General features: G+C 40.7%; 1 protein-coding gene across 1 annotated transcript in view; it reads left to right on the forward strand.

Moving 5' to 3' along the window:
• Positions 1-27,704, forward strand: part of LOC135557211 (TOX high mobility group box family member 3-like) — a 59,812-nt gene that overhangs the window by 16,206 nt on the left and 15,902 nt on the right. Inside the window, exon 2 of the mRNA XM_064990418.1 lies at positions 19,170-19,223. Within this exon, the coding sequence (XP_064846490.1) occupies positions 19,170-19,223 (54 nt within the window). The remainder of the gene's footprint in view (positions 1-19,169; positions 19,224-27,704) is intronic.

Here is a 27,704-nt window from a genome sequence, read left to right on the forward strand (position 1 = left end):
GTCATTCTTCCCCTGAACAAGGCAGTTGACCCACTGTTCCCCAGTAGGCTGTCATTGTAAATAAGACTTTGTTCTTAACTGAATTGCCTAGCTAAAGGTTAAACAACAAAAAATGCAGGATGTATAATGTTTTCATAACGTTAACACATTTTCCACCAGTGTCCACCACATACCAGGCCTGTTTATTCAATTCCAGGATCTCTTTCATTTTATGAACTAGCTTAATGTGCAGGGGGTTTAAGATCATGTTTGCAGATCAAAGCACAAATTCCCTTTCTATGTTTTCCTCCAGCATGTCTAACTACAAACAAGCCCTCATATTTTCCGGTTGCAGTTTTATTTTGTTTACTCAAAACAGATGAAGAGGTCCGTGACACTCCAACAAGAGAGTGGGCTGTGCTAATATCTCTCCAGGCTAAACGGAGGCCTGATAGAGCCATGATATTGAGGCTAAATCACAAGTGTGTGCACTCACATTAGCAGGCTACAGTTGGACAGCCACAAGGTTGAGTACTAATTGGTGTTTTTAAAAGCCAATCAGTTCCGCACGATGGCTGCTTAGTGCCGTCCAAAAGTGTCATTTTATTTCATCTGGGTATCAAAGTTTATCCAGCAATGGAATGTCATTGCAAATACAGGCAGATTGTTTTTGGTTTAATTGTGAGAAGGCGGAGACTGGGAAACGATAGGACAGAAAGAGAAAGCCTTATGTTCAGACTGGCTGTTGTAGTGTATTGTGGGTATTGACATTTTCAGAGAGAATATATTTTTCACAGGAGCTAATTAACAAATAAGAGTAAATGCTCCATCTGCATATTCATCACCAGGCAGGGTCATCTCTCTCACAACACAACAGGCAAGCCTTAAGCAGGAAAAACAAAGTAGTACATAAATCAGAGGTTTTCTCTGGCAAGGCGGAACCCCCCGGGACCTACCTTGGTGCTTCATTAGACTCCAGAAGGATCATGTTTTAAGTAGAGGTGAGCGAGTTCTGAATAACAATGACAAATCATGCATCATAGCATTCGGTGTTTAGGGAACGTAAAAGTAACATATCCCTTTTCCTAAAAGTGAATAAAATATTATTTGAGGGAAAGGATATTCACAGCACTATATCATATAAGTACAGTAGTTAACGTAATGGCTACTATTGCTGATTCTGGCAGAGATTCCCAAATTGCGGTTGAGCATATTCCTTTCATAATTACCCACATGGGATTACAATTAATATATGCTCTTTATTAGGCTTCAGTGTGATGGCTTCACATGTTTTACTAATTTAAATTGTTGTCTTTTTTTGCATCTTGTCATATTTGACCACATAATTCTATTCACTTAACTCACCCCACATACAGTACTTGTGAGGAAACACTCATGATAATATATGATCAGTATCATGTTTCTCTTTTAATTATAAGAACATGATGTTTCTCTGTAGAAAGTGATACTAACATAACTGAGAGAATATGCAGCACTCTATATAAAGCTTGTAAGATAAAATACATCCAGAGTTTGTTACACAGGCTGTCAAACCACTGTGTGCTGACATAGAGGCTTTTAGAGCCCAGTCAGGCAGGCCTCTGGCTATTGTTGTTCCTGATCTTTGAATTCCTGGATCTGACAACTCTACACTGACCAGCGTAACCAGCACTGATGTCTGATGGTCTGTGGGCGAGAGAGAGCCAACAACAAATCTGAGGGTAACAAATCATCATATAAAAATGATATAGATTAAGGATATGGATTCAGATGATGCTAGTGAGAAAGACTCACTGAACTATAATATATCACAATTTGCAATGTGCCTGTTTAGAGAGGCCTTTACAAATGAGTAATACATTAAATAGAAAACCTTGTGTAGCTGAGTTATAATAAGAAAGCCTTTTCCAGAGTATAAATTTGCTCAATTACAGACAGACAGGAGAGATATGCTGGAGCAACATTCCCATGGCTATTCAGTCACACTGAATATCCACACATGGCAGATTTGAATAAAGAGATTGGGATTATTATTGCTTCCCAGTGTGATGGTAGCCTCGTTTTCCAATCCAGGCCTTTATTTGGATTTTGGGGCCAGCATGATAGCAGTAATGCTCCCGATTTAATAAAAACTTTGAAATACATGGAGCTAACAGTCAATATTGTTGGAGAGCTGATTTGGTCGATCTCTTCAGTTTACATGAATGAAGAGATGAATTATCTCTGTGTCCTTTGAATCTGCCCCCCTCTCTGCAGGTAAATTGGCTGTCTCTCTCTCTCTCTCCAAAAGAAAGTGGTGTTTTCTCTCCACCTGTCCAGCACAACTGTTTAAAAGCCTCTCACTCTCTATGTCTTTAAAGAAGGACGTCTGTGAAGGATAGTGAGAAGGACAGTGTAGAGTAGATGAGATGTGGGCTGCTACAGTATGAAGGAGCTGCAGCTGCTCCCAGTAGACTCTATACTTACAGAGATGTGGAGAAACAGTTCAAACACAAGCCTAATGAAGATGAATGGAGAGGCATGTTGGTACACACATACACACACACAGTGGGGAAAGTGCTTGGGTTCTTTGTAGAACGTATGGTGGAACCCGGCCTTTGCTGAACTGTCTCGTTTATTTTGGTGCAGAAATTCACAGCGTGGTTCCCATTTACCCCTAACATAGAGGTCAAGGCTCAAATACAGCATATGTCACTGTCTGACCCCTTTATCATCTTCCTGGACTGTTAGAAATTGGATAAAACTGCTCCGAGCGAGCTGTGGTCAAAGGGGGAAGTCAATGGCTTATTTTGCTATGGACACTTAGCAGACCTTCCTGCCTCAGAGGTGGAGTAGTGTACAATATCAAATGAGCAGTGTTATTTTTAAGCGTGGAAAAACAGATACTGTTTCCCGTAGTTGTTTAATACAAACTGTACACTGCTTAATCTCTGAAGTCAACTTAATTGATACCCAGCATTAAACTGTCCATTAAAGCACATCTACATTGCAATAAGTAGATCCTCATGTTCTAGAACACACTAACAAATCTAATTGAACCATGATCTTAATGTAATGTATTTCACTTCATCTAGTATACTCAGTTGAAAGGAGTTGGATAGAATAATGACATTGCCATGACTCTCCTACTCTCCATTCCAGAACCAGATGCTAGTTTATGGTTGTAATGTACTGTATGTGCACATGACTGACTTTATGAGTTATACCATTGGCTCATACATTAGTCGTAAAGGCAAACGCTTAGCCTCATATTATACAGAGGGAAATCCACACTTTTAAGTGTCATGGCTGTATTTGATTGGTCAAATGCTTTTTACGTGTCAGCCTCACCAAGGATATTTTTGAGAGAGAGAAAATCACACAGACCCACAAAGGATTTGAAAACAAATCAAACATGGATAAACTCCCATATCTGTGCAATCATGGCAGCAAGGTTTGTGGCCCGTTGCCATGAGAAAAGGGAAACCAGAGGAGCACAAACAACATTGCAAATACCACCAATATTTATCTGCTTATTTATCTTCCCGTACTATTCGTACTTCAACTATTTGCACATTACTAAAACACTGTAAATAGCTGATAATATAACACTTGAAAAGTATTTATCTTTTTGAAACCTTTTTGAGTGCAATATTTACTGTTAAATTCAAATAGTTTTTTGTTAATGTTTTGTGTCTTCTCACCTTTGTTTATTGTTTATTTCACTTGCTTTGACAATGTAAACGTATGTTTCCCATGCCAAAAAATGCCCCTTTGAATTGAATTGAGAGAGACGGAAAGACAGAGATAGAGAGAGGTATATTTTCTCCGTCACCTTTGTCAATGCTTTGCTAGCTAAGCTCAGCTTCTCTTTTTTCCTTCCCTGTAAAAAATAAATCCTCTAAAACATTAACTCTGTGGACTGTCATTTTCAGGTTCACTTTGATCTCGTTGTTCTTTCTAACATTGAGGAACGGAATCATTTTACATTGTGTTTAAACATATCTGTAGTGCGGATTTCTTCTTAAGCTCTCTAAATGTCACTGGTTGCTGTGATGTGAAATAAATAGTGAAGATTAAGTCTTTGTAATTATTCAACAGTAGGTATCATAATCTTACACTTCCTTTGAAAAGTGAAATGTTAAAATGGCACTTCAGTTGTAAATAGAGTGAAAAGAATGAACAGAGCATTTAGTCTTGATGGCTCCTGTCACATAACGAAAATAATATCTGAAACTCACCAGACGCTTGTTTTTTTTATTTCGTTTTCGGAGGCCCTGTTGCCAGGAATTGTCAGTCAAATTGCTGAATGGAGGGCAGTATGCTGGAAAAGACATACTTGAAATAGCTAATTGTCTGTAATATGCAGGTCTAAACAGCTGTTTTTTGTCCACAGTTGCCCTTTGCAGCTGTCCTTTCACTTTGGAATAAAACAATTCATTACATGCTGTGTGTATGTGATCTTACATACCATCCCCCAATGATTGTGTTGGAGAACGATACTGTAACAACTAACAACGACTGGCAAAAATGGCAGATATATGTCGCTCAACAACCCAAAGGAAAACATCTTTATCCATAGCATTTCCACAATTTCAGCTAATTTGCTCCAGTCATTGCGTTAATCTGTGCCGACCTGTTGATTGCCAGTTTTCCAGACACATTTCTGTAGCCGAACACAAACAGTATTTGCAGCAGCACCTCTCTCTGTTCTGTCAGTAGTGCCAAGCAACACAGCCACAAATTGGAACGTGGTAAAGTTCTGGGAAGGCAGCCAAGATTGAAATTAGACAATAACCTTTGCTCCCCTATACTGGCTCTCTCCTCCAGCTGCAGGCAAATCCATTTGTTTAATACAGTCAGCCCTGTAGTGTATAATAGACTGATATATGAGTCACCGCTCAGCAGTTTGTGTTTCTCAGATTTATAGAGATTGAACAACTGGTCGGTTTATACTTACTGTAGTCTTATCGAGAAAAATGCATGGAAAGGAAGGATGCATGCAGCCAGCACAGAACAGCACATCACAGCACAGTACAGCAAAGCACAGCACAGCACAGAACAGCACAGCACAGCACAGCACAGCACAGCACAGCACAGCACTGCACTGCACTGCACTGCACAGCACAGCACAGCACAGCACTGCACAGCACTGCACAGCACTGCACTGCACTGCACAGTGTAATGGATGTGAAACGGCTAGCTTAGTTAGCGGTGCGCGCTAATTAGCGTTTCAATCGGTGATGTCACTTGCTCTGAGTCCTTGAAGTAGTAGTTCCCCTTGCTCTACAAGGGCCGTGGCTTTTGTGGAGCGATGGGTAACGATGCTTCATGGGTGATCGTTGTTGATGTGTGCAGAGGGTCCCTGGTTCGCGCCCGGGTATGGGCGAGGGAACGGTCTAAAGTTATACTGTTACATTGATGCTGTTGACCCGGATCACTGGTTGCTGCGGAAAAGGAGGAGGTCAAAAGGGGGGTGAGTGTAACGGATGTGAAATGGCTAGCTTAGTTAGCGGTGCGCGCTAAATAGCGTTTCAGTTGGTGACGTCACTTGCTCTGAGACCTTGAAGTAGTAGTTCCCCTTGCTCTGCAAGGGCCACGGCTTTTGTGGAGTGATGGGTAACGATGCTTCGTGGGTGACTGTTGTTGATGTGTGCAGAGGGTCCCTGGTTCGCACCCGGGTATGGGCGAGGGGACTGTCAAAACTTATACTGTTACAACAGCACAGCACAGCACAGCACAGGGTAGATAGATACAGTACACCCATGCCAGTTTACAGCTGTATCTTTACAATACATGCTTGGAGAAAAACACAGGTATTTACCTAATCCATTACTAGCATAAAGAGTTTTGTTTTGCAAGTAAGAAAAGAAGCATGAAAGCTTAACAGGTAATACTACAGATCCTACTGATTGTACACAATGAATTTGCTGGTGGAATAATTTGTTGGTACATCAGATCTATTTACATAAGCATTGCATGGTAGAAAACTTTCATACTGTCACTTTTAATCCAGGAAGCTTTTCTGCCTGAGTCAAATCATAATGGCAGCCTGGTTTATAAATGTTGTTTCAACCTCCTGAGTTAAATGTCATTTTTATGCAATTACTCTCAAAGAATTAGAGGATTAACTTACAGTGAGTCCCTCAAACAGTGACTGGTACCTGCGTTTTGCAGTGTGTACAGAGGCAAAACCATTCTAATGAGTGTGTTTAACCAGTAATAGTGTCCAGGGAATAGAGAAATGTGTCTGTTCTGCCAGCGCAATAGGAGAAGACTCTATTCTCCGCAGCTCTCTATAGGGATGGATCCAGGTCACTGAGCCCATACCCACCTGTCATATCTAGTACAGCAACACCACCATCAGCACTAATACCACTGAAACAAACCCATCTACTGTGATGAAAATCTTTTCTATATGGCGATTAAACAATGCATTATCTCAGATAATGACACACCTAAAACCACAGTAGCCATAGACCAGAGAGCTAAGAGTGCAGTAAAAATAAGCCTGGTTTAAATGATAGCATGTTGGTGCTGGAGTTACTTCAAAGCTGTCCCAAAGTAAACAGCATGTAGACATTCAAGGTTTAGAGGTGAATGCAAGACAACACCACCACCAAGCTGATTTGGACTACTCTCATGTAATTTCCTTAAAGGTCCAATGCAGCTGTTCTTATCTCAATATCAAATCATTTCTGGGCAACAATTGATTACCTTACTGGGATTGTTTTAAATTAAAATGGTCAAAAAGAAGCAAAAATAGCTGTCTGGGAGTGGTCTGAGCGGGGAGGGGAAAACTGAAAACTAGCTGGTTTGGAACTCTCTTTCTTATTGGTCTATTAAGTAATGCACATCCTGGTGATGTCACTAGGCAGGCCAAAACTCCTTCCAGCAAAATAAGCTGAAATTTCAGGCGGTCTTTTCAAACAGCTCTTACACTAAAAGGACATTGTCATCATTTTCACAATTTTGCAGTATTATTCCAACCTCATAGGGTGGAAATACTGTATATATATAAAACACAGGTAAATCAAATGTTTGACTGCACTGGGCTTGTGTGTCTGTGGCTGTGCTGCTAACAGCAGGCATTGTGGGAAAGCTTCCACATGTTTCTGAGGCCTTATACTCTTCTCCTCAGCCCTAAGCCCCTTTGTGGCGGCGGGCCAATGGCATTGCACCCCGCTAGATCAAAGATGAAACCCCTCATTCAGCTACTGCTTTCTTTTAGGATTTGCTCTCGGGAGTGTGGACCAGATCAGACTCAGTGGTAAAGGGAGAAGAGGAGAGGGTGGTTCATCTACATAATATGTAGACTAGCTGGATTGGACCCAGGCTAAGGACACAAGTCCATGTAGGCAAAGTGCTAGAACAGATGCTTTTGGTCATTATTGATATCAACTAGGGATGTGGCGGTCACAAAGGTTTGTCAGCCGGTGATTGTCAGTCAACTGACTGTCGGTCTCACGGTAATTGACCGTTAATTAACATAAACACATTTAGCATCTACTGGCTTCCACACACAGCATACAAGCCACTGATGCTGACCTTAGGAAATATACACTTTAAAAAGCCTCATAAATCCATGTCATATATCCTACACCTTCACAATAAATCTATTATTTATTTTAGACAGGTCTAAAGAAGCATGATAAGAAAATGTAGTCTATTTCAGAAGAACAGAATAGCATACTCTGAGTTGTCCTTATGTTAGGTCCTGATCTGGCTATGCCAAATGGCTGTAGTAGGCTACACTAATTAATTTAGCAGACAAGATTTGCTTAGAATTCTGTGCCATTATTTTATAGTATGAAGAATAGAATGGAACATAGCTGAATAAAATAGAAAGGATTCTCCAAACGATTTGAGGGAGTGTGTACATGTGACTATTTTGTGTTGAGCGGTTAGGAAAGAAATAGCTACTCCTATATGCTTCATTAGAGTTATTAATGTAACTTTAGTTGTTCTACCAATGTTGGGCTATATGTTTAGATTTTTAATACATTGTAAGGCTGCATGATGCGACTTTAATGATAATTTGAAAAAGTTGCTTGAAAGGCACGATCTCTGCTTTGTTTTATTGTGCAGGCTGATGAGTAGGCCTAACGTACAGAAAAAGCACCATCCTATGTCAATCTACTATCCCCCATAGTACAAAGGTTGACCTATTCTAGTCTGTGCAATAAATAAATATTCAAAACATAGTCCTGGACAGTTGTGGGCTGCGATAGATCCCAAATGAATACAACCACTAGCACCAAAAAAAACTTTTTTACACAATGTGGCTGACACAACAGATCAGAACATTTACAGTAGCTTAACAAGTTGATAAACTATTAGGCTATTTCTTCACATTATAGCAAGGCTCTACATCCCTTGTAAAGCAGAAATGTCGTTCCACTTCATGATTGTGTCCCACTTGTTGTTGATTCTTCACAAAAAAAATACAGTTTTATATCTTTATGTTTGAAGCCTGAAATGTGGCAAAAGTTCGCAAAGTTCAAGGGGGCCGAATACTTTCGCAAGGCACTGTATATAGGGAAGGAACCAAATGGAGTAACATACTGTATATAGGGAACGAACCAATGGAAGTGACATGTATAGGGAAGGAACCAAAGGGAGTGACATATATAGGGAAGGAACCAAAGGGAGTGACATATATAGGGAAGGAACCAAAGGGAGTGACATATATAGGGAAGGAACCAAAGGGAGTGACATATATAGGGAAGGAACCAAAGGGAGTGACATATATAGGGAAGGAACCAAAAGGAGTGACATATATAGCGAAGGTAATCAGGGAAGTGATGGAGTCCAGGTGAGTCTGACGACACGCAGGTGAGCACATGTGACAACATCTACTAAATAATACATATGTGTGAAATTTGTTTTGATTTAAAATGGACCGTAATCATGCACCTATATCGAAACAGGGGCAGCGGGAAAAAAATGTAGAACTCTTTTCCAGTGGTTTATTTCCATGCCAGCCAGGTAGGCTATACCCCTGCTGTAAATATAAGCAATGTACTTAATATTAGGAGTTGAAAAATAATATAGTAGGCATAGCCTATAGAAAGCTGGTGGGATCTTCCTCTTTTTAATAGAGTCCATCCCTCTATTTTCTCACGCAATTGCAGAGCCTATAGAAATGTTGCAAAACGAGCTCATGAGCTCTCATGAAGTGTTTGATTGGATTTTCGAACACATTTGCATTGATGTCAGAGTGATTAGAGGGACAATAAAGTGCTGAGTACCAGGCAGTTAGCAAGTTTGGTAGACTACTAATGACCATCAGCAGCATCAGAGCTTGGAGAAGCCTAATTACCATGACTAAATGGTCACGTGGAATTTGACTGCCTGACCGCCGGTGTAGTGGTAATACGGTCACCACAACAGTCCTAGTATCGACTACAGTGTTGAGGCTTTGGTGGGCATCTATCACAGATCCAGTGCATTTCTGACATACTTTGTGAATTTGTATTGACTGTAATGGAAGTAGCTTTGTGTCATCATAATTCCGAACGTGGTTGATTGATACTGCCTATTTATCCACATATTCCATATTCCTGAAACAGATGAAGCATTGTTTGAGTTGTAGGGAACATTTTTGGACAACGGTGAATATGTGACACAGGATTAATAACAAGAAAAATGTTTCAAACGGAACCAAACCACAACTCTCCTCGGCCCAGTGTTGGTTATGTTTGCTCTGCAGCGAACACGGCAAAAGTTGTCTGCATCACTAACCTCAGACATTTACTTACAGTCTCTCTCTCAACACTACCAAAACAAGTTGGCCCAGAGAAGAAACTTGAAAGCAAAGCACTCTATAAAATCATTCAATCTCATTTCCTTTATTTTCTTAATTGACCACTTCAGCTTGTTTCCAAGTGTAGCCCATGTTTCTTAAGCCAGCAACAAGAAAGCAGTAATGTTCTTAGTTATGCCATGTACTGTAACATGGTACCTGGGAAGCTCTACTTAGGTTTAACTCCCGCCCCAAATAGACACATCTATATTAGGTGCTCTCACATTTCAGAGAGAGCACCCTTGGGACTGTATCTTTCATATAAGTTAAAGTGAGCTTACACAAAATCTTTCTGAGGGGACCTGCACATGAGACCTGAAACTCAGTTTTATTAATACACTCAACTCCACCGAGGTTGCTTCCCAAATGGGAACCTATTCCCTACATAGTGCACTACTTTTGACCAGGGCCCATAGGGCTCTCATAGGGCTCTGGTCAAAAGTACTGCTATATAGGTAATAGAGTAATATTTGTGACGCAAGACATCAAACACTGGTAGAGTATAAGTGAACAGTGAACAGGTGGTCTTTTATAGCCATGTTGATTTCCCAGCATGGGGTTAAACAATTCCATCAGGTCAGATTTATTAAAGCAAACAGGGCAGACTGACAACACAATGGGCATGTCCCAAATAGCAACCTATTTCCTAAATAGTGCACTACTTTTGACGAAAGACCTATGGAATAGTGATCCATTTGGGATGCAACCAATGCAGGGCCAGAGAAGAAGAGTGGACAGGCTGTTAAAGAGAGAGACAATCAGACACAAACTGAATAAAACTGTCATCTGTTAGATCCAGACCTCTGATAACACCAAGCCTTTCTCTCTCAGACCTGTTCTACTGCTCCATTCCAATCTAGTGAGGGGTGAGAGATAGGCTTGAATGGTATACCGTATATACTGTACCATATAACTGGATATTTGGAAATAGCCATGGGATCGTTTTTCAATACCGTCAATACCGTTGAAACGAGTTATTTGAAGTTTTTTTTACACATTTTACTGTTTGTAGCTACTTTTTAAGTAAATATTTACAGTCAATTTGTGCAATACGTTAGGAGATTAAGAAAATCCGATTCTTTATTTCACCTGTCACATATTTTTCATTATCGTTCCCAGTCATGTGGTGATTGTTTACAAGCACACAATGGCGAGAGACTGGAGCCTTGTTACAGTAGTTGTTACATGGAATTCACAACTAAATCTTTGCCAGCAAGATATATTATTACTATTAAGTTAGCTGTCTAAAATGTTCTAATTGCTCTGCAGTTGTGCTTTTGATTTGCTAATTTAGTAGCTAGTTAACTTATTCCAAAATCAAGCTAAGATTGGTAACACCAGAGAATCTATTGCTGGAGCCTTGTCTATTATTTGTTTTGTGCGTGCAACAAACTGTGTAGCATTTTTCTGTATAAATTTATGAGCTGGGATGTCTGTCCTGTAAATAATTTAGGTCAGAGACTGTATAAAATGTTCACAATAAGCTTGTTAGCATTTAGTTAGCATTCTCTATGGGATGTTACATGTACTTGTTAGCATTTCTAACCTTTGGATTACAGAGGCTCGATTTGGACTAAAACATTTTTTTACACCTTCATTTAATCTTTATTTAACTAGGCAAGTCAGTTAAGAACACGTTCTTATTTTCAATGACGGCCTAGGAACGGTGGGTTAACTGCCTCGTTCAGGGGCAGAACAACAGATTTTTACATTGTCAGCTCGGGGGATTCAATCTTGCAAACTTACAGTTAACTAGTCCAATGCTCTAACCATCTGCCTCTCATTGCAATCCACGAGGAGACTGCCTGTTACGCGAATGCGGTAAGCCAAGGTAAGTTGCTAGCTAGCATTATACTTATCTTATAAAAAATGATCAAGCAATCAATCATAATCACTAGTTAACTACACATGGTTGATGATATTACTAGTTTATCTAGCGTGTCCTGCGTTAGATATAATCGATGCAGTGCGTATTGTTGCTCCAATGTGTACCTAACCATAAACATCAATGCCTCTCTTAAAATCAATACACAGAAGTATATATTTTTAAACCTGCATATTTAGCTAAAAGAAATCTAGGTTAGCAGGCAATATTAACCAGGTGAAATTGTGTCACTTCTATTGCGTTCATTGCACGCAGAGTCAGTGTATATGCAACAGTTTGGACCGCCTAATTTGTCAGAATTTTACGTAAATATGACATAACATTGAAGGTTGTGCAATGTAACAATGTAACAGGAATATTTAGACTTGTGGATGCCACCCGTTAGATAAAATACGGAACGGTTCCGTATTTCACTGAAAGAATAAACGTAGTTTCCAGATTCGACCAAATTAATGACCTAAGGCTCGTATTTCTGTGTGTTATCATGTTATAACTAAGTCTATTATTTGATAGAGCAGTCTAACTGAGCGATGGTAGGCACCAGCAGGCTCGTAAGCATTCATTCAAACTGCACCTTTGTGCGTTTGTCAACAGCTGTTTATAACTTCAAGCCTATCAACTCACGAGATTAGGCTGGTGTAACCGATGTGAAATGGCTAGCTAGTTAGCGGGGTGCGCGCCAATAGCGTTTCGAACGTCACTCGCTCTGAGACTTGGAGTAGTTGTTCCCCTTGCCCTGCAAGGGCTGTGGCTTTTGTGGAGTGATGGGTAACGCTGCTTCGAGGGTGGCTGTTGTCGTTGTGTTCCTGGTTCGAGCCCAGGTAGGAGCGAGGAGAGGGGCGGAAGCTATACTGTTACACTGGCAATACTAAAGTGCCTATAAGAACATCCAATAGTCAAAGGTTAATGAAATACAAATGGTATGGAGAGAAATAGTCCTATAATTCCTATAATAACTACAACCTAAAACTTCTTACATGGAAATATTGAAGACTCATGTTAAAAGGAACCACCAGCTTTCATATGTTCTCATGTTCTGAGCAAGGAACTTAAACGTTAGCTTTCTTACATAGCACATATTGCACTTTTACTTTCTTCTCCAACACTTTGTTTTTGCATTATTTAAACCAAATTAAACATGTTTCATTATTTATTTGAGGCTAAATTGATTTTATTGATGTATTATATTAAGTTAAAATAAGTGTTCATTCAGTAATGTTGCAATTGTCATTTAAACGGCCGATTAATCTGTATCTTTTTTGGTCCTCCAATAATCAGTATCGGCGTTGAAAAATCATATTCGGTCAACCTCTAGTAGAGAGAATAAGAGAGAGAAGGAAAGATGGGAGACAGACAGAGAGAAATTCACTTTAATGTTACTTCTTGTGTAGTCCTGGACCAACAGTCAGTTAGTTCTGATGGGAGGGAACAGTCTGTGCTGTGCTGTGGGAGTAATGATTTTAGCTTTAAACTGAATTACAGATCGATCCATCCTGCAGATCAGAACACAGCTTGTGAGCTGACTGTGTGGACACGCTGTGCACTGGAGTCGCTTTACAAATTGACTGCAGAACACATAGTGAGGTATATATATATATATATATCTATATGTGTCAGCTTGGCACTGCATGTATGGGGGTATGCTGGGGGTAAATAGCCCCTATAATCACAGGAGGGTCCAGCTGCAGACTGTTTATGCTGAATTGGGTGGTAAATGAGCATGTATTTGGTGAGGAGGACCCAGGGAATCAGAGATTGGTGTTTACCCAAGCTGCAACTGGCCTGGTGGAGGTTGGGCAGAAGGGAAAGTGTTCCATTTGTATTGCTAGTCTTGGTCTCCTTCCCTTCTGCTAAATGAAAGGGCCAAAGCTACAGTGGCTGTCATCTTAAAGGAAATATTAAAATAAAAAAACAGAGCAAAGTACTTGTGTTTATACTCTGGACTGAACTAGAGGCATAGTGTAGTTGCAAGTTGACTGGTGTTTTATCCTTCTTACAGAGCGATGACTGGACTGGAAATTACATTAGCATAAGCATCATGTCCTGGAGAACAGAGGCTATGCTGTGATTACTGAGCTCATAGTTGAACTGTAAAATTGCTTGTCAGCAGCTGATATGTTTCTGGCGAATGGCTGTTCTAGATTGAATTAGTTTTTGGTGTATCTGTGAGGAGGAGGGAGGAGGAACACAGTCAAGGTGCTTACCTGCTGTCAAGCAGGTACTGATACTGATGGCTTTGGATTGTATTGTGTAACCTAAGTAGCCTATTTTCTGCTCATTCTGTGTCTCGTCCATCACAGAGTAGACATTGTTTTTTCTCTTCTCTGGATATTTGTGACATGGCCAATCAGTTATTGTGAGGTAATTTCATGTTGCTTTATTCATGAGTCAACTTTGGAATTGAATAGTTCAGATGAAGAGGGAAGATTCTAGACCCTTTGTATTCAATTTAGTATGTAATTTTACACTCCAAGACTTAAGAGGAAAGAATTACTTGATTTTTTCTTATAAAATTATGTTTTCGATGACTTTGCTCTCTGTTCATGCTCTTGTGAATCTGGACTGTATGGTGACCAAACCAGCACAACAGTCCAAGCTGACATTTATGAGCATCATCATATGACAGTTGGCCAACAGAGGCTCTCAAGGCATAATTGTGGGTCTAACTTGTCCTTCCCATGTTTACTGATTTGATCCATTTGGTTCCTACCTCATACTGGGGGTTCGATGGGGTCATACTGGTGTAATATTGTGTTTGCCCTGGGGTTGAAATAATAGTGTTTGGTATAATAGCTGTCAACAGCTTATTTCCAATATGATATATGTTCATACAAATATTCTTGAACTATGGTTAGAAGATATTGAAATGACACTGGTATCTGTCATACAATGGCTTTGCCAGGGTTATCAAATGTACCTGCTTGTGGAGAATGTCAGTTTGTAAATATATATGCATACAGGAAAATGTGAAGTAAAAGATCCTAATGCAAGTTACTGGGTGGAAAGTCTTGCCAAATAAAAGCAAACCGATGAATTACTATGGTATTTACAGTACATGGAGAAAGCAAATGCATCTCAGCAAATGAAGATGTAAAGAGCCACCATCTCCCCTCCTCCTCTTCCAGCTCTCACAAAGCTCATCATAGCACTATAATGTGAGCGAAGACTGCCAATAGAAAAAATATTGGATATTCTTTCCCTCCTCAAAACACAGAGAGAAATATGAACTAATCTCTTCGTCTGATTCACTGTGAGGAAAGCTTAATGCTTTTCTGTCTCTCTCTGTGAGTGTTTTCCCAGACAGTACAGAATTTACAGTCTTTTCACGGCAGGATCAGGATCATGTAAGCTCTTTAATTCTCTGTTCTCTGAAACATTTATTGAAGAAAGAAATTTGCTGCTGGTGCAGATAGAGAGGAAGTGGCTGGGAGTGAAAACACTAGGTAGATGGCCGGTCAGTCAGTGTGTTTGCTCTGTCATTTAGCCGTTTCTGTCTCTCTCACACCGTCGAGGCTCGTGTTACACAGAGCTCCTTTGGCCATGGATCCACTCTATTAATAAAAGCCTTCTATCCCAAGGCTATTTTAAAGCTCTACTCTACTCTACTGCTGCTTGTTCCCCTCTGCCAGATAGAGCCTTTATGAGATAGAGAGAGATTGGGAGAGGGAAAGAGAGACATCACTTGTTTTTCCAATCATGCTGAGCTTGGAACTTGAATGTGAGGGCTGTCTAATGCTTAGTAACAGGTTGGCCTGGCCTGTTGCTGCTGTGCTCTTATGTTCCTACAGATTTTTCACTCCCAGTTCCCTGGTTCCTATAAGAACACCCCATGATAACATTTCTGTAACATTTACTCTGTCATGTTCGGGTGATAATACCCCTTAGTTCAACCAGTGGCAGATTTCACTGCTGCCAAAAAGCTTCCTGTGTAACATAGCGTGGTTTGGTTTTGTCCTAACGAGGACTGTAGCAGGCAGAGTTTGTTCATCCATCCTGCTCATCTCATCATTTTAATTACAGAGCGCTCATTGTCTGCTCTGACCCATTTTAGTGCAGGCTCTGCCGTCAGCTGCACAGACCTTCCAATCACACTTAATTTCATCTGGCATTTGACTCAGGGCCGGCCGTGAAACATGAACATTAAACGCCGGCGTTCCACAAAGATTAATTGGGAGCAACAATATAATAATAACAAGATCTGATCGTGTTGCTACTTGCTGTCCACTGAGGATGTGGCCAAGCGACTGCCACGTTAGGGTAAAGCTCTTAATGGTCAAGATTGATACTGGAGGCTGGGGACTATTTCCAATGGTGTTGATGAGAGACTAGGATGTGTCCCAAATGGCACCCTGTTCCTTTTATAGTGCACTGCTCTTGACCAGGGCCCATAGGGTTTTGATCAAAATTAGTGCACTACATAGGGCATAGGGTGCCATTTGGGATACACAGTATAGTTCTCAGAGGAAAGAACTGGGCCCTGGAACTGGAAGCACAATAAAACACACCTCATGGAAACAGGGCAGTCTTCCTAAAGAGTTTCACAAAACTTTCCTTTTTGCAGTGTTTTCTCTGAAGCTAATTTACTGGACCTCAGGCCAGCATCAATTGTTGTTGTTTGTTTTCCTATTGTCTCACCTTAGAGCCTGGTGTTTGTATTTTTTATTTTTGTATTTCACCTTTATTTAACCAGGTAGGCAAGTTGAGAACAAGTTCTCATTTACAATTGAGACCTGGCCAACATAAAGCAAAGCAATTTGACACATACAACAATGCAGAGTTACACATGGAGTAAAATAAAAAAAAAAAATAAGTCTTAATATGATGTGAGCAAATGAGGTGAGATAAGGGAGGTAAAGGCCAAAAAAAGGCCATGGTGGCGAAGTAAATACAATATAGCAAGTAAAACACTGGAATGGTAGATTTGCAGTGGAAGAATGTGCAAAGTAGAAATAGAAATCATGGGGTGCAAAGGAGCAAAATAAATAAATAAATACAGTAGGGGAAGAGGTAGTTGTTTGGGCTAAATTATAGATGGGCTATGTACAGGTACAGTCATCTGTGAGGTACTCTGACAGCTGGTGCGTAAAGCTAGTGAGGAGATTAGTGTTTCCAGTTTCAGAGATTTTGGTAGTTCGTTCCAGTCGATGGCAGCAGAGAACTGGAAGGAGAGGCAACCAATGGAAGAATTTACATGGATTTGTTCTCTGATATGTACATACAGTATTATTGAGGTATAAATTCACCATGTGTTGGGAGCACACACCACAGAGGCGGTAGTTTACAGATATAGGATCTTAATGTGACCTGTATTGTCGCAGCAAAATAATCCTGTGCAACAGGATTTTCATGTTTAGTCCATAATGTTGCTTGATCAGTGGTTAGGCTATTAGCTGGTCAAAATGAAGCTACATGAAAAGTGGAATACTGTCAATATAACCGTGTGTTAGTGCGGGTTTTCAGTGAATTTATGTAGATCACGAAGCTCAACTGCATTTTCTGCGGCACAGAAAAATATTCAGCAACAAAAGAGTGATCAAATTAAGATCCTACATCTGTATATTGAAGGTAGTAATTGCATTGGGAAACGGTTGGATGTTGATGACATTAATGATTAACTAAACACTGACAACCAACACACTCAAATCTGCCTGCATGCTCTGTGAACACATAGCCTACCTCCGCATCAGTTCTTGCCATTAGAAAGCCCACAATAACAACAAAATTATGTATTGACCTCCTTAGATTCTTATGTTCCCTCTCCATTTTCCAGAATGTTCAGAGAGTTCTCTTGATTCCAGAGCTATTGTTTGTTCACTCACCAGTGAAAACCAAGGGGGTTAGGAAGAGGTAGCACTGCACAAAACCCTCCTATCTCTCCCTACATCAACACAATGTTGCCTGTGTTTCAATAGAGAGCGATATCTCTGAGGCTTCAATTTGTAATCTAAAGGAAGGGGACAGTGTAACACTTCACAGATAAGCCCAGGCTGCGTTAAGGTTAATTACTAGCAGAGTGCTGCTCAGAATGCCAGATGTGTGTGTGTGTGTGTGTGTGTGTGTGTGTGTGTGTGTGTGTGTGTGTGTGTGTGTGTGTGTGTGTGTGTGTGTGTGTGTGTGTGTGTCTGTTTGTGCTCCTCAGAATGCCCGATGTACCCGGGCCATGTCAGGTCTGAAAGTACAGAGGGGGGAAGTGTGTGTGTTTGAGTGCTCAGCTCAGATACAGTTCAGTGGGACAGCTCCAGGTAAAGAGGTCTTCAAACGGGTTGTGTTGAATGTATCAAACCACCTGCTTTGCCAACTGCTAGTGGGTCTTGTGGCTTCCCTTCTCATTGGTGCATTACGCTGTTAACATTGCTGCTGATTCTACACGCTCTCTCTCCAAGGCATAGGCTAATTAATGGATACCATTCACAGTTGATTAGCCACAGTTCTTTTGGTAATTACATTCGCATACTAACCACTCACAAGAAAACAAGGGGAGAAAAAAACAAAGGAGTGGAAAATAAATTAATGCACTTCTCATCTGATGGTCTTAATTTATTTCCACTATTGTTTGGCTTCCGCTAAAGATAAGAAACCATTTTTTCTCTCCCTCTATATTTGAGTTGTTCCATATTCATAATGTTTCACTAGAATGACTTTGAAATAAATACACAAAATGAGATTATTCCAGCGCTTTGTGCAAATGGAGAAAGTGTCTCACAGAGGGAGGACTCATGAAGACACAAACCTCTTCCCCTCTTCCTCCCTGCCCGGTGTAGGCTGGGGTTTGTGGGGTTTGTGCTGCTGCTGTAGCCTGGTCACAGAGAGGTGCATTGTGCTCTAGGGCCCAGCTGCTAGTGCATAATTCTTCATTCTGTCTCCCATTGTTCCTACCTGTCAGCACGCTTGTGTCTCCGAAGAAAGGAAGTGGCAGCCATTTTGCTAAGAGGGCTGTGTGTGTGGGTTTAGGGGGCTCGTCATGAACGCAAAACACAGCGCTGTTGCTATTTCTTAACTAAACTAGAGGACACATTTTGTAATAGCTCATCTAGATACACTTATCCCCTCCATTCATGCTTGCCTTTCACCAATCCAAAAAACCACAACCGCTCCATGTCCTATTGGTACTCTCCCACCATCTTGTTTTTGTTCCTTGGCAGCATCCTCCTCCCTTGGGTTACTTGAAGTTAATAACCTGCCAGAACATCTTGATACTTTGCTTTGTGATGCAAACCCGTGCTTAATTACCATCCCATAAGGCATGAATAGCCGGCCCAGATTTTCATTACCTTGCAGTGAATTGGCTATAACCTCTCGAAAGACATCTTTCTACTACGTGACAATAGAGCAATGTGGCAGAAATTACTCACCCAAGCAGAAACAACTAGGACTTAACTCAACATGTAAATTTGAAAAATGTAAACGCAAGTGGCACTAATTGAATGGATCTGTGAAAGGAAATATCTCTGTGACACTGATTTGACATAATCTTGGTACGAGGCCAGAGGTATAATGATGATCTGTTCTCTTCTCTTGCAGTTTGCCAACAACAACAACTACATGAACATGGCAGATGTCGCTGGTGGTGGTGATGTAAGTATCCCTTCTCCACTTTCCTCAACTATACCTTCTCCATTTTCTGATCTCTTTCTCCACGTTCTGATCTCTTTTCTACGTTCTGATCCATATTCTGATCCCTTCTCCACATTCTGATCCCTTCTCCACATTCTGATGCATTCTCCACGTTCTGATCCCTTCTCCACGTTCTGATCCACGTTCTGATCCCTTCTCCACGTTCAGATTCAAGTTCTGATCGCTTCTCCACTTTCTGATCCCTTCTCCACTTTCTGATCTCTTCTCCACGTTCTGATCCACATTCTGATCCCTTCTCCACGTTCTGATCCCTTATCCACGCTCTGATCCCTTCTCCATGCTCTGATCCCTTCTCCACGCTCTGATCCCTTCTCCACGCTCTGATCCCTTCTCCACGCTCTGATCCCTTCTCCACGCTCTGATCCCTTCTCCACGTTCTAATCCCTTCTCCACGCTCTGATCCCTTCTCCACATTCTGATCATGTCAAGGCCAATAATGGAGATGTAGGGAAGTCAATGAATCAGATGAAGATGTCAGAGATAACTACTATTTTTTTCAGACAGTGTACCAGCATACAAGCTATAGCAAATTATAGTCTACAATTGTTTTTAACATCGAGTAAGGCTTTGTTGTATTGCTGATAAATTGCTTCATTTTTTTATTTTCTATTGGGGCGGCAGGCTAGCCTAGTGGCTAGAGCATTGGACTAGTAACCGAAAGGTTGCAAGTTCAAATCCCCGAGCTGACAATGGTACAAATCTGTCATTCTGCCCCTGAACAGGGGCAGAACTGTTCCTAGGCTGTCATTGAAAGTAAGAATTTGTTCTTAACTGACTTGCCTAGTAAAATAAAATTAATATAAGGCTTTGTTATATTGCTGTTAAATTGCTTCATACTGAAGCAAGACCCTGCGCAGATAATTAGTAAGATTAGTCAAGTTCAATATAGAGCCCTCTCTTCTGAAAGACTTGTGATGTCTCTAGGTGAGTCAAGGTGAGGTGTCAGAAAGTTAGGGATGTAATCACCTGTTTTCCCTCGTGTTTCAAGACATGATCAAGGAGCCTGAGGAGAAACACGTGCCATCACTCACAAAACCACTCTCTGTCTTGCCTGGCAGTTCCAATGCCTTGAATGTCATGTGGCATGACTTTAGAAGTATCTGAATGATCTGTGTATGTTATGGTAAGGACACATAAAGTAGGTTTGGGACTACTGCTGCTAAGCTGCCAAACTCACATTTCATGTCCCTCTGAGCGTTGGTGACTGAGGATTCAACCGTGTGCTAAATATACCAGTGTAGTCGACCTCCACCCTCTCTCCTGCCCTGTCATTAGGGATAAGTGCACCAAAAATACCCATCATCCATCCACAGTAGTTCAAAACAGGGCAATCTCATACTGTTTAGAGTACCATGGTGCTGTCTAAAGAGAGACTGATCTAGCCTGCTCTCTCAACCATGTACCAAGCAACCACAGTATTGCCATAGAGAAGAGCAAAACAGATTCCTTTGTAATGTTACACATCACATCTCTCTCCATGGTTGAGAAAGCTATAGTTTCTTAACTCAATACCTCAATGGTGATGCTACTCAGTCAAGCAGTTACAGTACAGCAGGGACTGCACAGACTGACCCAACTACAAAGCCTTAACCTTTTGCGTGTAGGGGGCAGTATTTTCATTTTTGGCTAAAAAACATAACCATTTGAAACTGCCTATTTCTCAGCCCCAGAAACTAGAATATGCATATAATTGTCAGATTAGGATAGAAAACACTCTAAAGTTTCCAAAACTGTAAAAATATTGTCTGTGAGTATAACATAACTGATATTGCAGGCGAAAACCTGAGGAAAATCCAATCAGGAAGTGCCTCTTATTTTGAAACCTCTCTGTTTCTGTGCATGCCTATGCTACATTTAAAGGGATGTCAACCAGATTCCTTTTGCTATAGCTTCCCTAAGGTGTCAACAGTCCTTAGACATAGTTTCAGGCTTTTATTTTGAAAAATGATTGTGACAGATCACATTGCGTAAATGGATAGGTGGGGGCTCTCAGAGTGAGTTTTGTGCTACAGAGTAAAGCGGCCATTGTTTCTCCCGGGTATTATTGAAAAACCTACACACCCGTTTGATATATTATTGAATATATATTTTAAAAACAACCTGAGGATTGATTATAAAAAACGTTTGACATGTTTCTGTGGACATTATGGATATTATTTGGAATATACGTCTGCGTTGTCGTGACCGCTCTTTCCTGTGGATTTCTGAACATAACGCGACAAACAACCGGAGGTATTTTGGGTATAAAAATAGTCTTTATGGAACAAAAGGAACATTTGTCGTGTAACTGGGAGCCTCGTCAGTGAAAACATCTGAAGATCATCAAAGGTAAACGATTAATTTGATTGCTTTTCTGATTTTCGTGACCATAATGTTTTGTTATGCTATCAATAAACTTACACAAATGCTTGGATTGCTCTCGCTGTAAAGCATAATTTCAAAATCTGAGACGACAGCTGGATTAACACAAGGCTTAGCTGTGTTTTGCAATATTGCACTTGTGATTTCATGAATATTAATATTTTTTTGTAATATTATTTGACTGTGGTGCTATGTATAGCATTACAGCGGTTGCTGATGAAAATGATCCCGCTAACGGGATGGGTAGCATCAAGAAGTTTAGAGTCATATAGGGAGATGTTCCATTTGCCAACACATTTTCTCAAACTAGGTGCATCCATCCTCCATGTCCAGGGGCTGCTGAGGCCAAAGAAATATAATTACTAGAACTGGCATCCTCATGCAACTCAATGTGCCGTGGTCAAAGGTGATTTTTTTTAACCCAATCTAGTAACTCTACTTCTATGGCTGAGGCCCTCTGTGGTGAGGCGAGTCGAGGCCACGCCATCACAAGCTGTTCAGAGAGCATTCAGCCCAAGCTGTGAAAGCCCAGTGTGGCTGGACTGGCAGGGTGGGGGCTGGTGGGCGGGTGGTAGGGCGAGGGCAGGAGAGTTAATAGAACAGCCAAGCAGCTCATTTGCATTTTATCAAAAGGAACAACTGTTTCCAGTGTTACGGCGCAGATGGCATTGTACTTCAGCCCACTTTTTGTGTGTGTGTGTGTGTGTGCATGTAAAGAGAGAATGATAAAAAAAATGGTGTAACCACAGGCAGAGCATAGATAATTTATTTTTTCTAATGAAAAAAGGATTGGAGTATGTGAAGTATTGTTTCTTGTAACCTGAACTGAGGAGAAATTTAAGTGACTTTCCACTTTGAGTTGTGTAATTTCACACTAAAATGAGATTTCTCTCTACAGTAACGCTGTATTAATCAAGTTAATGTGACAGGCCTTGGCTCTGGGTGCACTGGAAGGGAAGGCTGTACCAGCACCAGCCAAAATGGATCTGGCTCCATGATGAATGAGTGACTATGACAGCAGCTAAATATATACAACTGCATTCTGCATAGACAATTGAGGCTAACGGTAATTGTAAAAAAAAAAGCTAACATCAGTTCTCTTGCAACTCTTGTATAATACGGAACACTAGTTTATGAGTAATTTCTACACAAACACTACATGCTATTACTCACTGGTATACTCAAACTCAGAGAACATCTTTAAATAAGCCAACATGCTTATTCAAATAGATATTATATTAGATATTATATCAAATAGATATTATAAACAATATTAGATACTTAGATGACTAGTGTATCAAAATAAACCAATATGCTTATCCAATAGATACAATAACATTGGATATGTAGATGGCTGGTGTATCAAAACCAACCAAAACGTCATATGTAACAGATAAAATAACATTGGATATTTACTGTAGATGGCTGGTGTGTTATTATTCTGCACTTACAGAATGAGATAACATGACCTTGGTGTGCTCCTGTTAAAACACCCATCCTGACAGGGAGGCTTGACTGCTCTCCTTAGAGAGTATGATACTGTACACCGGGATTCAATTCCACTCAGCGGTGGGTATCACTTCTCCCTTCCAATCAAATTAGACAGGAGTAATGATCTATGTAGAAAAGGATTCGAGATGGTTACACATTTGAAATGTTGATTGCGGTCCCACCGTGATGTTATCATTTGAGTAGCTTTATGCTCTGCTGCCTCGCGAGATATTGGAAACTGGAGTCTCAATCCTGGCTCTATTGATCCCGGGGCCTATTATATTCAGTAATTGCATGGCTCTGCCTTTAACAAGTCTTGGTTATTGCATCAGTGAATTGGATTACAGAAGTTTATTGAAAGGCTGGAGATATTGCCTCAAAAGCTTTTTCTTGCTGCTGTCTTCGATATTGGGAGTGAGAACACCATACATGTTCTAGATAGAAGGAATATGAGAGAGAGTGGAGTCCTCGATGGTTCACAGAAACACATCAGATCATTAGCATCTGAAACTCAACCATGAATCGTCTCATGCTTTTCCTGAACATTTCCATAATCCTTGCCTGTTAGCTCCAATAGTCAACACTTTAGCAGTGAGCCAATGTGTTTGTCATAAATCTAATGGCCTTTTCACCATGCACGTAATGCTGCCTGTGTATTAACAACACACTATATCATACAGCACTGGGGCTCTGTGGCTGCTTGGGAGATTCCCTATACATCTGCCCACACATGCTGGATTGATCTGGTCTGGCCTCAGCTCCCTCTTACAAGCCCTGCTCTGCCCCCTATGCCATCGGATCCTCCGCCTGCCCATGGAACGACCCGTCACACATGCAGGCACACATAACACATAACACACACACACAGTGACGGACATGGACACACACACATGAAGCCAACATCTGGTTTGCTTGGCACTTGGCTGGGCTGAGCTTTCATAACAATTTAAATGGATAACCAGGCTGCTGATGTGAAGGAAGTGGATTGTGCATCTCTTAATCTGAGATCAGAGCCCTTCTAAACTGCTCCTGGTGCAGAATTAGCCAGGTTTTATGTGAAGTGACACCAGGCAGTAATGCTGCAATGCTGTAACAGTGTGTTACTCTCTGGGCTCCACCAGCCATCCATCCAGCCAGGCAGGCAGGCAAGCACTCCTAGTCTGGCACCCCTCCCCTGAGGAAGAGAGGCCTGCCCTGCACTGACAGCTGACACACTCCCTCCGTACCCCAGGCGAGCCTTAGCTAACTTCATGTATCAATTTTCAGCTCCCAACTCGTGCAGATGTTAATTTGGATCATCTTTATGGACGGGAGATGAGGAACACAACCAGAGTCTTTGATATCGATCTCACTTCCTCTCTCTCTCCCTCCCTCCATTACACTATTTATCAGAAACTAGGAAAATAACATTCCTCTATTCCTGCCCTCCAGGGCAGGTCAGTGTGTCTTGAAGGTCATGGTCACATTAGCTCTGTTTTACTATAAAAATGGAGCTCACCTTTGCTCATCTTCGTCTAAGGGAAGGCTGTCTAAAAACTCATTCTGCTTGCCACTATAATTCAGGCCACAATGCATCAGCCTACAGTCCAACATCCCTATCCAGCTCTGTTCACTGTCCTGGTTTAGCTCCTTCCACACAGATCTTGGCAAGTTGTACCCATATGAAAAGGTCAGAGAGTAATACAAATTAATGTAATGGCAATGTCCATTTTTCCTCCCCTAAAGTATCCTTCTGAGGCCTGTGAAACCAGCCAAACAAACAGAGAAGCCCTTTTTTACTGCACATCATTCTTCTCTAAATGACAGGTTCAGATTGGTAATGAAGCCTGTGATGATGATGTTCTCTCTTGATTAGAGCATTGGCCTGGTTAGAGCATTGGCTGAGTAACCAAACAGTTGCAAGGTTGCAAGATCAAATCCCTGAGCTGACAAGGTAAAAATCTGCCGTTCTGCCCCCGAACAAGGCAGTTAGCCTAGGAACAGTGGGTTATCACTGAAAATAATATTTTTTTCTTACCTGACTTGCCTAGTTAAATAAAAAAATAAAAAAGTTCCAGTGCTTTTTCAGTGGCGTTAACATTAAATAAGATAGCAGTAGTAGAGTAGAGCACAGTACATGGTTGTTAAAAGCTTTCTGTAATTTATCCTGCTCTCCTCTACACTCTTAGAAAAAATATATACAGTTGAAGTTGGAAGTTTACCTTAGCCAAATACATTTAATCTCAGTTTTTCACAATTCCTGACATTTAATCCTAGTAAAAATTCCCTGCCTTAGGTCAGTTAGGATCACCACTTTATTTTAAGAATGTAAAATGTCAGAATAATAGTAGAGAGATTGATTTATTTCAGCTTTTATTTCTTTCATTACATTCCCAGTGGGTCAGAAGTATACATACACTCAAATAGTATTTGGTAGCATTGCCTTTAAATTGTTTAACTTTAGTCAAATGTTTCGGGTGGCCTTCCACACATTTACCACAATAAGTTGGGTGAATTTTGGCCCATTCCTCCTGACAGAGCTGGTGTAACTGAGTCAGGTTTGTAGGCCTCCTTGCTCGCACATGCTTTTGCAGTTCTGCCCACACATTTTCTATAGGAGGTCAGGGCTTTGTGATGGCCACTCCAATACCTTGACTTTGTTGTCCTTGAGCCATTTTGCCACAACTTTGGAGGTTTGCTTGGTGTCATTGTCCATTTGGAAGACCCATTTGCGACCAAGCTTTAACTTCCTGACTGATGTCTTGAGATGTTACTTCAACATATCCACATAATTCTCCTTCTCGTGATGCCATTTATTTTGTGAAGTGCACCGTCCCTCCTGCAGCAAAGCAACCCCCCAACATGATGCTGCCACCCCCGTGCTTCACGGTTGGGATCAGCTTGCAAGCGTCGCCCTTTTTCCTCCAAATATAACGATGGTCATTATGGCCTGACAGTTCTATTTTTCTTTCATCAGACCAGAGGACATTTCTCCAAAAAGTACGATCTTTGTTCCTATGTGCAGTTGCAAGCCGCATTCTGGCTTTTTTATTGTGGTTTTGGAGCAGTGGCTTCTTCCTTGCTGAGCGGCCTTTCAGGTTATGTCAGTATAGGACTCGTTTTACTGTGGATGTAGATACTTTTGTACCTGTTTCCTCCAGCATCTTCACAAGGTCCTTTGCTGTTGTTCAAGGATAGATTTGCACTTTTCGCACCAAAGTACATTCATCTCTAGGAGATGTCTCCTTCCTGAGCAGTATGATGGCTGCGTTGTCCCATGGTGTTTATACTTTAGTACTATTGTTTGTACAGATGAACGTGGTACCTTAAGGCTTTTGGAAATTGCTCCCAAGGATGAACCAGACTTGTGGAGGTCAACAATTATTTTTCTGAGGTCTTGCCTGTTTTCTTTTGATTTTCCCATGATGTCAAGCACATATGCACTGAGTTTGAAGGTAGACCTTGAAATACATCCACAGGTACACCTCCAATTGACTCAAGTGATGTCAATTCGCCTATCAGAAGCTTCTAAAGCCATGACATCACTTTCTGTAATTTTCCAAACTGCTTAAAGGCACAGTCAACTTAGTGTACGTGAACTTCTGACCCACTGAAATTGTGATATAGTGATTTATAAGTGAAATAATCTGTCTGTAATCAATTGTTGGAAAAATTACTTGTGTCATGCAAAAAGTAGATGTCCTAAACGACTTACCAAAACTATAGTTTGTTAACAAGAAATTTGGGGAGTGGTTGAAAAACAAGTTTTAGTGACTCCAACCTAAGTGTATGTAAACTTCCGACCTCAACTGTATCTAGAACCTTAAACAGTTCTTTGCCTGTCCCCATAGGAGAACCCATTTTGTTTCCAGGTAAAAGCCTTTTGGGTTTATGTAGGACCTTTTCCACAGAGGGTTCTAGCCAAAGTACCCTTTTGGAACCCTTTTTTCTAAGACAGTATAAAATCGTCCGCATGCTTCCCAACTGAAACAGTTCAAACATATATTATGATGACATTTTGTGAAAATGTTGTTTGTTTTGTCCTTTGGCTAGATTTTTTTCCGGCTGTTCATACACACATAATTTTTTATTGAGGCAAATCAAATCTATCCCCCTTTGTCTGTAATTGGTCAACAGTAGGGATTGTTCAATGAAGTGTTTGTTGTTATTCAACGATAGACGACTCGTTTTCATGCAAATCTTTTCACTTGAGAAATACTAAACCAAACATCCTAGTTAGGTGTAAAGCGACTAAGATCTCCTTGGCATAAACATCTAAATTAATGACAGATTTTTTTTTTGTTATCTTAGATTAATCTTAAATCAAATCAAAGTTTATTTGTCACGTGCGCCGAATACAGTGAAATGTTTACTTACACGCTCTAACTAATTGTGCAAAAAGGTATTAGGTGAACAATAGGTAGGTAAAGAAATAAAAACAACAGTAAAAAAGACAGGCTATATACAGTAGCGAGGCTATAAAAGTAGCGAGGCTACATACAGACACCGGTTAGTCAGGCTGATTGAGGTAGTATGTACTTGTAGATATGATTACAGTGACTATGCATATATGATGAAAATATAGTAGCA

The sequence above is a fragment of the Oncorhynchus masou genome, chromosome 2, assembly GCF_036934945.1.
Source record: "Oncorhynchus masou masou isolate Uvic2021 chromosome 2, UVic_Omas_1.1, whole genome shotgun sequence".
Taxonomy (NCBI): domain Eukaryota; kingdom Metazoa; phylum Chordata; class Actinopteri; order Salmoniformes; family Salmonidae; genus Oncorhynchus; species Oncorhynchus masou.